Source organism: Euleptes europaea, chromosome 9 (assembly GCF_029931775.1).
Source record: "Euleptes europaea isolate rEulEur1 chromosome 9, rEulEur1.hap1, whole genome shotgun sequence".
NCBI classification, from domain to species: domain Eukaryota; kingdom Metazoa; phylum Chordata; class Lepidosauria; order Squamata; family Sphaerodactylidae; genus Euleptes; species Euleptes europaea.
Genome location: NC_079320.1, coordinates 6726128 through 6744327, shown reverse-complemented (window position 1 = coordinate 6744327; position 18200 = coordinate 6726128). Strand labels below are relative to the sequence as shown.

Sequence of the window (18200 nt, the reverse complement as noted above, 5' to 3'; positions counted from 1 at the left end):
TCTCTAGGTGCCTTCAGTGTCTGCCCATAAAAGCACCTTTTCTTGTATTTACCGTAGTTATTTTGATCTGTCTGTCAATACATGCCACTGGGGCTGTGAAGGAACAAAAAGTAGGCAGTGCAATCTAGTTGGCATTCGTCATTTAATGGATGTTTCTGACCGCACAAGCACAAACAAGGGAAGAACCGCAAGTGATTCCCTGCTTTACAATACAAATAGATCTCTATAATGATCCAACCATGACTCACAAGGATAAATGCACCAATCGTCAATTGAGAAAACCAAGTTGTTTTACTGGGTTATAAACGGCAAACGAAATCTGGTAAAATTAATAAACAATAATAATGCACATGACTGCATTATGATGTTATGTCCGAAAGGAACTGGCATTGGGTTTAGTTCCTTGATCTTGGTGTCTGTGGGTTCAGTGGCGGCTGATGTATTAAAGGGCCTAGAAAAGGTTCTGAACACCTTAAGGTAGGGTTGCCAAGTTCCAGATGGGCCCTGGAGATTTCCCAGAATTGCAGCTGATCTCCAGACTACAGGGAGTAGCTTCTATTAAGACTATGGCATCTTCTATGGCAACACAAACCTGCTGAGCCCCCTCCCCAGGCTCTGTCCCCAAATCTCTAGGAATTCCCCAACCTGGAGCGCATAACCATAGGGGAGGGGCTGTGGCTCAGTGGTAGAGCATCTGCTCAGCATACAGAAGGTCCCAGGTTCAATCCCTGGCATCTCCAGTTAAAGGGACTAGGCAAGTAGGTGATGTGAAAGACCTTTCTCTGCCTGAGACCCTGGAGAGCCGCTGCCTGTCTGAATAGACAATACTGACTTTGATGGACTAATTCAGTAGAAGGCAGCTTCATGTGTGTTCATACTTTAAATGTTTGCACACATAATGAGGCTCTGGATTTTTCAACAGAGAGAAAATGTTGAGGTAAAACGTCTGTCTGCGACCTCAAATAACTTACTTCTATCTCAAGAGCTTCTGTCTCAACTGGCTCAACTTCATTTAGAGTGTTTTACCCCTCTTTTTATCCCATAGGGGGAACTGTTGTGCAGCGATAACGCAGGGTAATGTACAAGCTACTTTCTAGACAAGGGCAAAAATAAAATGTCCAGGAAACATCACACAGGATTCAAGCAAAGTCTTCCTGACTGGCCTGCCAGCTCATCCAGTGATTTACTGAGGATAATGGCATTATTGTGACAGGCTACATCTTACACTGATGTTATTTGTGGCTATATTGACAGCTAACTGTCTTCCCTGTGATGGCTGCATTTCTCTGCATGCTGGGATAAAGAACATAGTCAAACGACATTTATTTTTTAATGTTTGCATGGCAAATAAATGAAAGGAATCAAATTGGATTTGATGTACATCCAGCACAGAGAGCATTAAAATAGAAAGCCTGTTTTAAAAGTGTTGTGGGACTGGTGTTTGGATCCAGCCTCTTGCTGCTTCAGAATGGACCAACGCGGAAATGCATCGTAAGTTGGGTTGCCAACTCCCAGTTGTGAAATTCCTGGAGATTTGAGGGTGTAGTCTGGGGAGGGTGTGGTTAGGGGAAGGGAGGAACCTCAGCACGTTATAATGTCCTAGAGTCCCTCCTTCAGAGCAGCCCTTCCCTCCAGAGGAACTGATCTCTGTGGTCTGGAGACCAGTTTTAATTCTAGGAGATCTCCAGGCCCCACCTGGAGACTGGCAACCCTTACCAAGAGGGATTCACTTTGACTTTATGATTGTTGTGAGAAGCAAAAGGCTGCAGAAACGGAGGCTGTTCACAAACGTGGCTGCATTTTTCAGCCACAAATACAAAAATGTCGAGAGGTTTCCCTCCCCATAAAATGTAATCATTTTCCATTTAGGTTAAGAACTGCATTGTGAAGCAATCTGCTCGACATCCAGGATAAGCTTTGTATGCAAGGTAATCACTGTCTTCTAAAGTTTTATCTTTTTATTATGCTCTTGTGAACACATTTTCATCACCTTCTCAGCATTCTGTGCACCTAAAGATAGCAAACTGCTGCACATAAGATCTCAGGACACAGCCAGCCGTTTGTCTGGTCTAAAATGCTTCCCCCAAACACTACATGCCCTTATGTTAAATAACAGAAAAGAGGGTGGACGTGTGAATCTAACCTTTTGTAGGATGGCTCACGTCTTTATTATGTGCCGGAGAAGCCTTCAGAACTCAGCCTCTTGTTCACGATTCCGTACTTCATATAAATAAGCTCTGCATTTTGTTTATTATTATTAAATTTCACCTTTTATTGTGGCTGTACAACTGCAGAATACAGATATTTCAATTAGGCAGAAAGTTAATACAGGATGCAAGTATGCCCTCTTCTGGCTGTCCAGGTAAACAGTTAATGGTCTCTCTCTTTAAACTAAGTGTACTTTAAGGGCAACTCTGCACACTGCAACTGCAGCAGGAAACATGGATAGAACAACAGTGTTCCCCATACTAAATGCATAACATATGGAAGTTATCATCAAATTTCTATCTACACACAACTAGGAAACTAGGTATCTATATATAACTAAAATGGTTGAAGTCAAAGGGCTTAACCCACTGTATCCCAGAATTATGTTGTTTAGGACTAACCTACTAGATTCCAAGTGAGATGCATGGAATAGTCTCTCAGATTAAAGGGAAAGCAAACATAGGAGGTGGTGAGCTTGAGTAAAGAAATGGAAAAGGATCTGCTAAAGGCCTTACCTTCCTCAGCTGATTTCCCACTCAAAATAATTTATCAACCTATTTTTTTCCATCCATGAAGATAAAGGTTACCCATCTAGGTTTCTCCATAAATAGAAAATCTATGGTCTTTGCCGTCTGGAGTCCTCAAAACAACATAGTGAGAATCACATCAGCTATGCTTTAAAGCAGTGGTTCCCAAACTCTGCTCCACGGAACACTTGGTGCTCCGCGAAACATCTCCTAATGCTCTGTGAAGAGATTGGAAAGAAAAATACTACTGTCATTCGGTTTAGTATATAGGTGCTAGGTGAAAATTAAAGCTCCGTGAAGAATTTCTCTCCTGAAAAGTGCTCCATGACTCAAAAAACGCTGCTTAAAAACAAAGATTAAATAAGCTGCCTGTGTTGTCCGTACATGGCGTGCAAGAATAGGAATCAAACAGTAGCTGATCCTATAGGGCCACAATTCAAAACAACAAAACCATAGATTTTCCAGCAATTTCTAGAGCTACCCTGTGACACTTTCAAGTTTCCCAAGCAGTGACATAGCAACATTAATGGCATCATATTTTCTCTCTCCCACTGCTGCTCACAGCAGCGGCAAGTGAAAAGAGCTCCCTGTGGGAGACCTCCTGCCATAGAGAACAGCCTGGACACACTAGGCATGAGAAAAGCTCCCTCTATGTCCAGACAGTCTGTATCCAAATCCAAAAGATTTTATTTATCTCCTTCAGTGATTTCCCCCTCTCCAACCATGTTTGCCATCTGTCAGCTGAAATTCTCCCGTCCTGGAAGCAGGCAGAGAAGCCGGACAAAAAAGCCAAAACTAATTTTTTTGGGGGGGGGGGCCTTAAAGGTCATCCCCACAAGGTGAACCGGCAAAACGATCTTCAAAAAATTGCCACCGCCAAAAACAGCACACCTCCCTCCCGAAAGAAATATGCTGTCTGTTCAAATATTAAGTCAGGGGAAGCTCCAGGCTCCCCGTCCATGAGTGGGAAACTGGCTGAACGTTTCAACAAAACGCTGGAGGGAATGAGGCCGTTGAAGCAAAAAATTGGAACAAATTGTTAAGAGGCTTGATCGGCTCTCCTCAGGGTTCCACACTGCTCCTCTGAGCGGTGCTTACTGGAAGACGTCAACCCAGCGTTCGGGACTGGAACAATGAAGACATGCCCAAAACAGGATAGCCAGAGTTGCAAGCAATTCACTGTAAATAACGGCATTCAAAAATTGCTCAGGGACGTCTGCCCATACGAGCGTTTGGGCAGCAACGGTTATGACTTGTACGGATAGCTGTGGAGGCCAGGAGAAAAAGCACAAAGAGACGGAGGAATGCCCCCCCCCAGTCTACAATATGGTATACTGATAATTCCTGTGCAAGCTGCAGACATATACATAGACAATATTTTCAAACAGCTAGATTCGACCAACAGTAGACCAACAAGATTTTCAGGGTGTAAACTTTCAAGAGTCAAAGCTCCCTTTGTCAAGTTCCGAAGCAGTATTTTCAAAGATGTATTGATTGTTTAAATGGGACTAATTTCATTGACAATTAATATGATATAATTTGTTAGGTAATATACTACTGAATTGTTTAGTGGGTTGGATTTAGCCAGCTTTCTTACTCAAACTCAACCAATTCCCCCTCCTGACTAGACACTTCATCCTGTATGGCTTTCTAAGACAGTACCCATCATCACTAACATAACCTTTTTCACCAGTGGAAAAGATGGTTAGCTCCAACCCAGTGTTTTACAAGATCTAATTTGGTATCCGCTTGTCCGCTTGTTTCTGGCCATTGGTTACCTACAAAAATAGTGTTTTCTGTTTGAATTCCTCCCCCACTTCTCATAAGAACATAAGAAAAGCCATGCTGGATCATACCAAGGCTCATCAAGTCCAGCAATCTGTTCACACAGTGGCCAACCAGGTGCCTCTAGGAAGCCCACAAACAAGACAACTGCAGCAGCATTGTCCTGCCTGTGTTCCACAGAACCTAATGTAATAGGCATGCTCCTCTGATCCTGGAGAGAATAGTATGCAACATCGCTAGAATCCATTTTTACTAGTAGCCATGAATAGCCCTCTCCTCCATGAACATGTCCACTCCCCTCTTAATGCCTTCCAAGTTGGCAGCCATCACCACATCCTGGGGCAGGGATGACAAAGACTCGCATGACAAAAACAAAGCTACATGTGCTAAGGCAGCATAGGATACAACACTTTGCAGTTCGCTTAAGTAGTGGTGGGTTTGCAACCTGGATTGGAGAATATTAAGTCATTTATACTTTTAAATTGTATAAATATGTCTGATAATGCAATTTTAAATGATAACTGAGTTAGAATTAATTGCGTAAGTTACGGGCTACAAAAATGATTTGCCTTCATGATTCCCATATATATGGTGTGGGTTTCATCACAAAATATTCAGGAGGAAATATTATTTCTTCCTTTAGCAGCAGTAGGCACATTCTCAAACACATAGAGAGAACAATCTTAAAAATGTGATCAATGACAGTGAATCAACTTATTTTGGATTTCTATTATCTGTTCTAAGAAAACATAGTTTAACACTCTTCTTCCAATGATTCGCCTACTTTAAAGTATAAAATAAAGGAGAAATCCACCAGAAAGCCCATTTCTTCCAACCAATAGAGTCAATTGTATTGAGAAACAGGAGTGTAATTAGCATTATGACATTAACCTGTCACAAAACCTTTGCTGGTTTATCAAAAAGTAGTTTGGTTTTATCATTTTCAAATTGTTAGCATATTCCTTTAATAGTGTAATTTTCCAAAGCAAGCAGCACAGCACTGTGATCAGTTGATATATTAGCCTGTCTGGGTTGCTGTAACTAAACTAGAGAATCCCGATGACTCAGCAATCCACCTCAACCACCAATCACTGATGACTGACTTGGAGACAACTATGGACATTTTGCCATCTCATGAATGTAATTTACTGCTTACTGTCACACAGATTAACCTTGTATGATTCTGGAGTACAAAAACAACAACAACACCCTCCACTTTCAAGCACGAGGCTCAGCCAGATCTGTTAAATATGGTTCTGGGGACTGTCTTGCGAGTTCACAGATTTGCATTTTCCATCAACTTTTTTCTTATTACAGGTTCTGCCCTCTAGATCAGCTGCCACTAAGTGTTCAGTAAAACACTGTCTCTTTCACTTACTGTTAACTGCGGAAAAAAGGAAAACTTATTTTCCCCCTTATACTTCTATATAGAACAAAACTATTCAACACTCTATGATTTTTGTACTTTACAAATGCAAGATGAAAATGTACCACTTTGCAAAGGGCAGATTAACTGTTATGCTAAAAACTTAACTGAAATAGTCATGTGCATAAATTATGCCAATATTACCTGTGTTGGGGGGGCAGGTAATCAAAGGTCATTTGTGCACGTGAGTTTTACCTGAGGTTCGTTGCTCACTGGACCCACACTTTCCTGTTGGAAGTCTATGCACCAGCAGTCTCCAAGCTCAAATCAAGTCCCCGCCCCTTGAAATGCTGCTTTGTAATTGGCTTACTTGTAATGCTTACTGTGAGAGAAAAATTTTCCCCCAACCCAATTGTCTTGTAAAAAAGCATTTTAAGAACAAAAAACAAACAAACAATGGAGCAATCTGAAAGGAGGGGGGGAGAAATCCAACCCTTGGTTTTAAAAATATTTTCTTCTGTTCAGAAAGAACTCTGGACATGCTGTTTTGTAACTGGCTGTGAAAGAAACCGAGCTTGCGTGCCCCACACTTTGCCTTATGCATGGGGATTTCACCCGGGCTTTGCTCAGGGGAGAGGGAAGAGTCGGGTTAACAGAGGAATGGGAAGACCTGGACATTGCGACGGCTGGCAGCAAGGTCATCACTAATGGATGGACAACTCATGCATAACTCCAATGAACAACTAAGACAGACCGGGGGCAAACGTGAGTGAAAGTACCCATGCATGAACGACCAAAGGCGTGACATTTAAGAACTTCCTTCTTTGGAGGTTTTTAAGCAGAGGCTAGATAACCACCTGTCAACAATGCTGATTCTGTGAACTTAGGCAGGTCATGAGAGGGAGGGCAGGAAGGGTTGCATTGGTGTTTGGCTCTCGTGGCCATTTCTTACATGCCCAGGGTAATGCTGATCGACACTTTGGATACATTATCATCATGACAACTGATTTTTTTTCTTAATCCCAACTTCCCAATTTATCTTAATGATTCTGTTCATTTTTTTAAAAAGACAGTCCATACTGAACATATTTCTTTTTGGAATATTTCCCTGTTCTTTCCAATCACTTATTTAAATACAGCTTACATTTGTGTGTCTTGTGACAACTTATTTCTGCTGTTCATGACATCTTGAATTCATATATATATATATATATATATATATATATATATATATATATATATATATATATATATATATATATATATATAAAATTTTAGTATTATGAGATGCTATGTAAAGGATTTAGAGAGAATGATTTTGTTTAAAGAAAACAGCTCATTTAAGTTAAGCAAACAGAATACCAGTTAAAATGCTAGGATTCGTTTAAAACAATCTCAGACTTACTTAATTGTAGACCAAACAGGTTATTTAGACTGTGAATACTACGACAGAGTTTAGATTTTTGTAAAATCTAGATTTTGCTGGGGGGAATGATCCCATTTGAAAATAATTTACAAGTTAATTAAAATTGTCTTTAAAATATTTAGGAAGTGACAAGTACGGCTCCAGGCTTTTCTAAAACTACAGAGGTTTACAAAAGCATGTGAAAACAAATGTTTCCACTATTATTGCATATTGTTCTGGATAATAAAATGCTGTCTTGACTGATTGATACCCTTGTTAAGTCAGCACCTAATGCCTGAAATGTATGTGATGATTGTGGCTACCCCAGTATTAATTGTTGCTAGTTCAAGTCCACCATGGGTAGAACGGCAACTGCAGTGGAAAAGCTGTATTTAAAAAAGAAAATGCTCACTGGCAGCTCTTATGTGAGATTTAGCACAGTTAGTAAAAGTACACAGACATTTATATGCTAAAGGTTTAAATTGTAAAGGCTTCTCTGGAAGTAGCATCAACAAATAAAATAAACAACATTTCATAAAGGGCAAATGTCTTCTGCTATCATACAGGTTTGCACATAAAAAAACCAGACACTGTTAAGTAAAAAGAAGACAATAATCCATCAGCTCTTGAGCTATCTTTGTAAAGGCCTTTTAGCACTTCCACTGAGAAAGCCATAACTCCATAAGACAAGACTGTACAGGCAACGAGGCCAAAAAGGTATACGGCGCATTATCATCACCTGTTCTTTGATTCACTCGGTTTAGAGTTCTCACCTCAAGATAAACCAGCAGCTACTTTTTATTGTCATTTGCACTCAAATAACATCTTAACTGTCACCTGATAAAACATAGCAAGCCATTTCTGCCTCTTTAATTCTCTACTTGGGAAAGAAAGATCCCTTAAAGTTAACTCCTCTTGGCTGAATGGTAAAAGCCACCTGATGTATTGAAATATAGTTCCTTCAAGACACTAAATAAAGCAACAGGATGTCAAAACACCTCATTTTCTTTAAGTTACACGTTATGGGTTTTCACAAAGGATAAGATAAACAACTTGTCCTTTTTATGGGTGTTTATATCCTGCTATAGGAATATGGAAACTTGAAGGGGACAAAGAAAGATCATTTTGTGATGCATTTTATCACCAATCGCCGGGACGATTCATTTCAGTATACTACAAAACTGAAAGACACAAGTTATTATTCTTGTTTATCAAGGGCATGGAATGGTATGATATGTATAGTTAAAAAGCATCCCCCAAAAGAGATCTTTAGAACACTGAAAGAAAACTATGGCAACATCTGGAAAGAGGTCATATAACGTTAGTGATGAGGAACGTCAAGTAGAACATATTATTTGACAACAGGCCTACTGTGTCTTCATTATATTGAAATACACCAAATGCTAAAAAAGACTGGTAGAGGTCCTTATGCCATGTATTCCTGGGATGCAGACAACAGTGTAAAGTGGCCAACTATTGGGTAAATCTAAGGGTATCTTGCTGCGATATACTGTTTAGGAAGGCGGGGGGAAATTATCCATCATGTTGTACAGTTAAGACTGTGACAATATAAAATAATGGGTCCTTTGTTAGCAAAGACTGTGGTGGAAATTCTAATCACTGCATTTAAGGTATTTCAAATATTTAATTTGTGTGCACAATATAATGGTAGAGATTACTCAGCAGCTCCAGGGAACCCACACAAGTCACATTTGCTTATTAGTTCCAATTAGACTGTCAGCAAACATACAGCAATCCATCCATTAAGGTTGCCTGACTTCTTCCCATGCACAAGCCTAGAACACGCCCCCCCATGTGACTTGCAACTGTGGGTGTGTTAATAAGATTAATTTATTTATCAGGGCTGTACCCTGCCTTTTTACAAAAGTCATGAAGACAGCAGAATATAAGACAGTTGCTTACGTTTTACCTGACGTCCACACGCACACTTATAGCAAAGTATACCATTTTCATAACGGCATATGAGGTTGCTGGAAATATGCAATAATTCTGCAAGGTGTTTTCTAGTTAAGAAAAAAAAACAGAACCACTCGTGCATCTATCAGCAAGACAGCATTCTAAAATGGTGCTGGGGGAAGCGAGAGGTTATTTATCCCCACCACCCTTTTTTAGAGAAAGATAAAAGACTGTGCAATAGTTGTGTCGATACCGTAATTTGTTATAGCTATAATGGTCTTTTGTTAGAGTTGCCAACCTCCAGGTTGGGCATGGAGATTTCCCAGGATTCCAACTGATCTCCAGACAACAGGGATCAGTTCCTCTGGAGAAAAGGGCTGCTTTGGAAGGTGGAGTCTAGGGTATTATACCCTGCTGAGATCCCTCCCTTCTCCAAACCCCACCCTCACTAGGACCCACCCCCCTCAAAATCTCCAAGGATTTTTCAACCCTGAGTTGGCAACCCTATTTGCAAGTGAGAATCCAGGCAGCGCTCAAGGCCAAACCCCCATCACATCAACAGAGGAATCTTCTGTGCCCCCGCCAAATTATGGAAACACTGATATTAAAGGCATCGGAACTTCAAATAATCTGCTAAATGCCGGCGGAGGGGGAGAGAGTCAGAACTACAAACGCTTCACAAAACACATAAACCTTTCATTGCATCCACAGAATGACTGACCAATCCACGGAGGGAAAAAGAAACAGAAAGTGGAATTCGACTTACATTATTCATGTATTCACTAAGCAGATCCTGGAGGGCCTGTCGGACAGCGTTGCACTCTGCGACGATTCTCTCACGCCGGTCATCGCGGGTGCAGGAAGAGTCTGCCATGAGCGCCGCTCCACTGATGATGCTCTCCAACCTCTCTTCGAGAGATGGTCGGAATCGGGCTTCACTGAACGTCATGGGGTCTAAAATGATCTTGTTCTGGGGGGGGGGAGGGAGAAAACAAAGAGAAAACAAAGAGGTGATAAGTGCAAGCTTCCATTTTAATTGTCATTTATGAGGACTGCAGGACTCACATGAACACATGAAGATGCCTTCTACTGAATCAGATCCTTGGTCTATCAAAGTCAGTATTGTCTACTCAGACTGGCAGCAGCTCTCCAGGGTCTCAGGCAGAGGTCTTTCACATCACCTACTTGCCTAGTCCCTTTAACTGGAGATACCAAGGATTGAACCTGGGACCTTCTGCATGCCAAGCAGATGCTGTACCACTGAGCCACCGCCCCTCCTTCAAAGGTGACGTAGAAAATTCACCTTTATAAAAATAGTTACACTTGTAACTCCTTCATTAGCTAACATCATTGATCTTCTAAAGTCTTGAGATATTTATGGAACTCTGAAATGCCGAGACCTATGTACTCATTGTCATGAAACATCTCAAGAGAGATCAAGAAAGTGCTAAATTCTGAAAAACATAAAAGGTGACCTTCAAGCAAAAATAAAAATAAAAACAAAAAATAATGATGATGACTGTTACATTTTTGCTGAGACCCAAATTTTGAACATTTGGCAAACATTGGGATGCATATGTCAAGAACCAATCATATCAAATCACTATCTTATCACTATCCGCCCAGCTGGTTTTATTTATGTGCCTCTCCCCTTTGCTCTGTGTTCTATAACTTCTTACTATACTAGGTGAAGTCCTGCAAGGTTGTGCTTAGTGTCTTTAAATGACCTACTAGGCAAGCCATCCGAGTTCTCCAGACTTGGATCACACAAATGGTAGCTGGCATATAATGATTGATCATTGCCGCCCATTCTCGCGTTAACCCCCCCCCCATAACAAGTGAGAATGCTGAATGTTGCATTGTTAGATTTTCTATGAACCTCTCTAAGCCTTCCCAAAGATCCTTTGTTAACGAATAAAAAGTTTCTTAGATTAAAGGAAATTAATACAGATGGCAAAGTTTCTATAGCTTGATACCAACTCACTATGTGCGGCTAATTGTGCAGAAACGAGGATGGACAGACCCCCTTTGGCCCTACCATGTACGGCAGGCTGTGCTGATAGTTCAAAGGTTCTATGGCCTGTCATATATGGTGGGTACTGAACTGTAAAAATCTACGCCGTCCCCTCAGTTCTTCTGATCATCTTCCATTTTGTCTACTGAAACTTTTTTTCTTTGACCTTCCTTTGAGACACATCGGCCCTTAACACCTCTGCCCAAAACTTCACTGAGACCATCATCAGTATTTTCCATCCCCCTGTTCACCCCATCAACCTCCTGCTCTGATTCTTAATCACCAACTCCTTCTCCTTACCACTCAAATTCTCCATGTTGTGATCTCTTACTCTCTTTCTGTCCTTATTCCATAAAACCCCTGCCTAGGACCAGTGGCGGACCGACATTTTTGGGACCCTAAAGCTTGAACTGTTATGGGGGCTCCTTCGTAACCAGCAACCATTGGACAACATCCAACAAGGTCTAAACGGTCTTGCTGCCCTTGCAAGGACTTCAGGGCCCAAATGGCGGAGAAGAGGGTGGTGGGGTGGAGTCCTTGAAAATGGGCCATAAAGTGAGCCCCTTCCCACCAGCAACAAGGTCTGAGTAACTGCTGTTATCTTCTTCAATGGGGTTGTTCTATGGCAGATGTATTGGTTCATTCTTTAATAGAAAGGTAGATGGTCATCAGAGGGGACTTGTTAGGATAAAGAGACGAGTGCACCCTGAATTGAGAATTCAGATGTCTTTTTATGGTTCTGATTGGCTCTAACCTAAGGGCTGAGCTATTAATCTGTTAAAATGTGCACCAACGAAGAATTTTAGGATCCAGCTGCCAAAATGTAGGCTATTAATAGATTCTGACGAGCTCAGTGAGCCCATACAGCTGGGGGTTGGGGCGCTGCAAGCCCTCTGAGAAAATTTGACCTATTACAGGGGCATTTTGAGGCCACATTCTAAGGTCAATATTACTTCAACCCATTGGCTTATGATTCTATCACTAAAATAGCCTTATTTTAATAACAAACACTTAAAAAAACTCCATCGATTTTGATGAAAAATTCATTCATTTAAAAAAAATTGCTTCAGGGCCCCTCCAGGATTAAGGGGCCCTGAAGCTTAAGTTTCATAGTAGACCTGCCACTGCTTACGACTTCCAACTCTGCCACCCTCAGCAGTGCAAAGCCTTCTGGTTCCTTGAGTGGCCTCTCCCTTACCATCGGACACCCCTTCCCAGAACATCGAGGATAAGGATCCCCAACGGAGCCCACCAACAGGTTTCTTGGAGCCTGCCAAGTATTGTTCGAATGAGGACAGGGCCAGGTGGAGCCTATGCCAAGCAAGGTAACTTGAGATTTGATTGGTTGTACCGATATTTAAAAATGTTGCTTTGGCTACAAGTACTTGAAGGGCTGTCATATAGAGCCGTGTTGGCGAACCTATGGCACGTGTGCCGGACTTGGCACGCCAAGCCCTCTCTGTGGGCACCCGCAGGTAAGTTGAGCAGCCATCATGTCTGCCTTCCCTGGACTCGCTGCCACCCAGCTGGGAGTAACCCCCGCCCCCCCTTCCCTGGACTCCCCGCCGCCCAGCTGGGAGGAAACCTCAGTATTCAGGTTAAATTGCTGTGTTGGCACTTTGCCATAAATAAGTGGGTTTTGGGTTGCAGTTTGGGCACTCGGTCTCTAAAAGTTTTGCCATCACTGATATAGAGGATGATGCCGAGTTGTTCTCTGTTGTCCCAGAAGGTTGGACCAGAACCAACAGGTTGAAATTAAATCAAAAGAGTTTCCGTCTAGACATTAGGAAGAATTTTCTAACAGTTAGAGCGGTTCCTCATTGGAACAGACTTCCTCGGGAGGTGGTAAGTGCTCCTTCCCTGGAGGTTTTTAAGCAGAGGCTAGATGGCCATTTGTCAGCAATGCTGATTCTGTGAACTTAGGCAGATGATGAGAAGGAGGGCATCTTGGCCATCTTCTGGGCATGGAGTAGGGGTCACTGGGTGTGTGGAGGGAGGTTGTTGTGAATTTCCTGCATTGTGCAGGAGATTGGACTAGATGACCCTGGTGGTCCCTTCCAACTCTATGATACTACAGCTGCCACCACAGCACAGGGATGTTCACTGTGTGACCGAAAACAACCTGTGGCATCCATTTTGTGGCTAGGTCCACCTCATGCGGTTGCCATTTTGTGGCTGTGCTCTCCATGTTGTGTCAGCCTTCTAAAGGCACCCAATGGCTCAAAATGGTTGAGGACTCGGGATCTACGACAGGATACTTTTCTCCTTCAAAATGTAACCTCCTAGGGTCAGACCCTGTATTATTTTTCCTTGCATTACTCTTTTGTTTGTGTGTGTGTTAATTGCCATCAAGTTGCTTCTGACTTATGGCTACCCTATGAATTAGTGTCCTCCAAAATGTCCTATCCTTAACAGCCTTGCTCAGGTCTTGTAAATTGAGGGTTGTGGCTTCCTTTATAGAGTCATTCCATCTCCTGTTGGGTCTTCCTCTTTCCTGCTGCCTTCAACTTTTCCTAGCATGATGGTCTTTTCCAGTGACTCTTCTCTTCTCATAATGTGTCCAAAGTCATTTTAGCTTCTAAGTTCAGGCTTGATTTAATCTATAACCCACTGATTTTTTTTTTTTTTGGCAGCCCACGGTATCTGTAATTCTTTTGTTTATATTACTCTATAAAGTGGTGTTGATGGTATTAAAACAATGCCAAATGTTTATCGGGCCTGTGATTCACTAAAAAGGTGAAGGGCAGCAAAAAGCAACTATTTTTTTTTATTTATCTTAAGGTCATGATTATGACAGGGAAAAAACACTTAAAAGCTTCCTTCGAGCCAGTTCTACAGCCTCGCAGGAGGAGAGGTCATCATGCCAACAATAAGGATTAGATTATCTTAGAAGATTTTGAGCAGGAAAGAAACTCTCTCAAAACCAGATTACTGAATTGAATGGCCCTTAAAAACAGATTAGACTCTGTGTCACGAGTTTCTAATCGCACTTGCTGTCCGACGTGTAAGAGTGATCCATTAACAGTTAAAGAAGCACTAGGAAAGATGACCTTGTACAATGTGTGTTTTGGGAGGGAACAATTTCCTTCATTTCCGGAGCTTACAACATTAAGGACCTTTCTATCTACACATTAATGCTTCCCGCAGCCACCTGAAATTTGATTTGCAATACAAGCAGCAAAACAGGATCACAAACGGTGCATGTCTCACTCTATAGAATCCTCAGTCTCAATGATAAGTGGTTTTAGGTCATCCCTGGGTTATTTTCTAAGTCATGGTAGTCAAGGTGGCAGCTGAAAAAAGACAAGGGGGGGGGAATTTTGCTCGTTCCTGCCTTGCACCACCTCAAACCAGCACAGGTTGTGACCGAGGCAAGACAGAGCTGTGTGCAGAAGCAGCATGCAACCCTCTGTGTACACCTACAACTTGTACATTAGACCGAAGGTACATTATGGAGAGATGCAAATAAAACAAAGTAGTACAAATAAAACAAAGCCTACTACCCCTCTGCATATCACACCTAATCCAATTACGCCTGCTAATGTCATCTACTTCCTTTTGACATTTACATTGCCATTGTGTGTCTGAATTCACTCATCTCTACTTAAGGATAGAGATGGACTCACATTCTAGCTGTATCTGAAGAAGTGAGCTGTGGCTCACGAAAGCTCATAACCCTGCCAGAAATTTTGTTAGTCTTTAAGGTGCTACTGGACTCTTGCTCTTTTCTAAAACAAAGGAGGAACATCTAGAACACCGTTTTCAACAAAGAACGAGAAGAAGGCATATATCTCCAAGAAAAGATACATCAACATGTGGTTAGAAGCACATTAATCGGTTTGGTACCAAGGCCAATGTTCCACCTAGGGTTGCCAGCTGAGGTCAGGCAACTGCCAGGAGATGAGGGGTAGGGAAATGGGGGAGGGGGGCACCAGCATTGTGTGTGGTGTGATGTCACTTCCAGGGAAAACTGGAAATTATGTGATTTCGCTCTAGGCATCGCTGGAAACTCTATGGACAAACCACAGCAAGCAAGACTGGCTTTAAAAAAATATCTTGCTGCTTTGAAAGAGCAGCAGCAGGAAGAGCTGGTTGCCACTGGGAGGTCTTCTGCCACGGCGGAAGCCTGGCAACTTGAGTTCCTTTCCCATCACCAATGTTCATCAAGTGGTCTTCTGTGCGGGCACTCATGGGCTTATGCATGTGCAGGGCCAGGTGGGACTTCACAAAAGCTCCAAAGGTGAAAATGGATGCTTTGGAGGTTGGATTCCATGGCATTATACTATGCTGAGGTGCCCCCCCCCCAATCCCATACTCCCCAGGTTCCACCTCCAAAATCTTCAGGAATTTCCCAATCTGTAGCAGGCAACTCTACTGACTGATCTGTAAGAATAACTGGGATATTTTAACCAGAAAAAAAGAGCAACCAAAATGATTAGGGGACTAGAGCAACTGTCCTATGGGGAGCGGTTAAGATGCTTAGGGCTGTTTAGCTTGGAAAGAAGGTGGCTGAGGGGAGACATGATAGAGGTCTATAAAATTATGCATGGTTTGGAGAGAGTGGACAGGGAGAGGTTTTTCTCCCTCTCCCATAATACTAGAACACGGGGTCATCTGCTAAAGCTGGAGGGTGAGAGATTCAAAACAGATAAAAGGAAGTATTTTTTCACACAACGCATAGTTAAATTGTGGAACTCCCTGCCCCAGGATGTGGTGATGGCTCCCAGCTTGGAGGGCTTTAAGAGGGGAGTGGACATATTCATGGAGGAGAGGGGTATTCATGGCTGTTAGTTAGAATGGATACTACGGTAGTCATGCTGCATACCTATTCTCTCTAGTATCAGAGGAGCATGCCTATTATTTTAGGTGCGGTGGAACACAGGCAGGATGGTGCTGCTGCACTGGTCTTGTTAGTGGCTTCCTAGAGGCACCTGGTTGGCCACTGTGTGAACAGACTGCTGGACTTGATGGGCCTTGGTCTGATCCAGCAGGGCCTTTCTTATGTTCTTATGTTCTTAACCCTAAATGAAACTTCATAGCTCACAAATGGATATGACATTTGAAACAGTGTCTTTAACATTTTAATGTGAGAAAATAAACCCCAATTGCTACCTTTGCTTGGCCCAGGACCACTTTAAATGGCATATTCATTGGAGCACTATAGGATGTGGTGATGGCTGCCAACTTGGAAGGCTTTAAGAGAGGAGTAGACCTGTTCATGGAGGAGAGGGTAATCCATGACTACTAGTCAAAACGGATACTAGTCATGATGCATACCTATTCTCTCCAGGATCAGAGGAGCATGTCCGTTATATTAGGTGCTGTGGAACATGGGCAGGACAATGCTGCTGCAGTCGTCTTGTTTGTGGGCTTCCTGGAGGCATCTGTGTGCCTGGTTGGCCACTGTGTGAACAGACTGCATGGCCTTTCTTATGTTCTTACGTTTTCACACAGGTTTTCCAATTACTCATACAAACCTGGCAAATGACACTTTCAGAACACATGCTTAGTTTTCTGAAGGGACAGCAGCGGCATCAAGTTTACAAAAACACATGGTTAAATGGCAATCTCCACACACGCACGCGCACACACACACACACACACACAGAGAGAGAGAGAGAGAGAGAGAGAGAGAGTAAATCACCAACTTCTTCAATGGCTTAGACTTGCATCATTGGCTTAGGATTTGCATTACTATATACTTAAGCACTGTCAAGTCATAGCTGGTTTATAGCAATCCCCAGCAAGGGGATTTCAAGATAAATGAGAAGTGGAGGTGGTTTTGCCACCGTCTTGCAGAGCCTTTCTTGGTGGCCTCCCATCCAAGTACCGACCCTGCTTAGCTATTTGCATTATTATTTCCTTGCTAAAATCCAAAGGAAATAAAGGCTGCAGTCCTACAAAGCAAAGGGGTGTAGAGAGCCAGCATGGTGTAGTGATTAAGAGCGGCAGACTGAAATCTGGAGAGCCAGGTTTGATTCTGCTTTTCTCCACGAGTGGCGGACTCTAATCTGGATGACCAGGTTCGATTCCCCACACCTCCTTGTGAAGCCTACTGGGTGACCTTGGGCTAGTCACAGTTCTCTCTGAACTCTCTCAGTCCGACCTACCTTACAAGGTGTCTATTGTGGGGAAGGGAAGGCGACTGTAAGGCGCTCTGAGACTCCTTAATGGTAGAGAAAAAGTGGGGTATAAAAGCCAACTCTTCTTCTTCTTCTAGGTGCATGTAGCCAGGGAAGAGCCCCACACATACAACATGAGCTGTTTTTGAAGTTTCTGCCACTGCAGCTCAACAGGTGAGCCAAATTTAAATGGTCATGCCAACGGATAAAATATTCCCACAAACACAGCTTCGAAAGACTGCAGCTTCCATTTGAATCTATTTGGAAAAAAGTGAGCTAGCAACACGATTGATCCTTTTGTATTCTTGTCTCGCTCACGCCACTATGAGTAGGTGGTTTCTACATTTAAAAGAGGAAAAAAATCAGAGAGGCAAGCAAAGAGACTGCCAGGCTTACTTCTGTTAAGGCAGAAACACGTAGTTCTTAGTCATCATTAAAAAAAAAAAGTGTACGATTTTCAAAAGAACATTCTTACCATGAAGTAACCCAAAATGAGAAAATGGCCACCCCTTAACCTTCCTGCCACTCACTTTCAGTCGGTTAGTGAATGACTAATATAAAGTGTTCCAATTCATTTACATTCGTAATTAATCAAAAGCCATTAAAGTCATAAATCAAAGGCTGACAGCATAATTCAGATTATGATTAATTGTCCTAAAGATCATAGCTGCCAAAGACAAAGTAATGGAAAATGTGTCCCTGTGATAGCATGGCTGACACAGATTTGATTTTTTAAAAATTATGGCCATCCTAGATGCATTTGAAAAACCAGCAGCCCCATGTAAACCCCAATGCCATAACAAGTGTCTCTTTGGCTATTCTTGACCCTTTGGATGAGTCCCTAATTAAGAACAGG

At 42.3% G+C, this 18200-nt stretch overlaps 1 protein-coding gene across 1 annotated transcript in view; it reads right to left on the bottom strand.

Annotated features, from left to right (window-relative positions):
• The window catches only part of CTNNA2 (catenin alpha 2), a 633745-nt gene that overhangs the window by 409053 nt on the left and 206492 nt on the right, over positions 1 to 18200 (bottom strand). The window contains exon 7 of the mRNA XM_056855155.1: positions 9975 to 10178. Within this exon, the coding sequence (XP_056711133.1) occupies positions 9975 to 10178 (204 nt within the window). The remainder of the gene's footprint in view (positions 1 to 9974; positions 10179 to 18200) is intronic.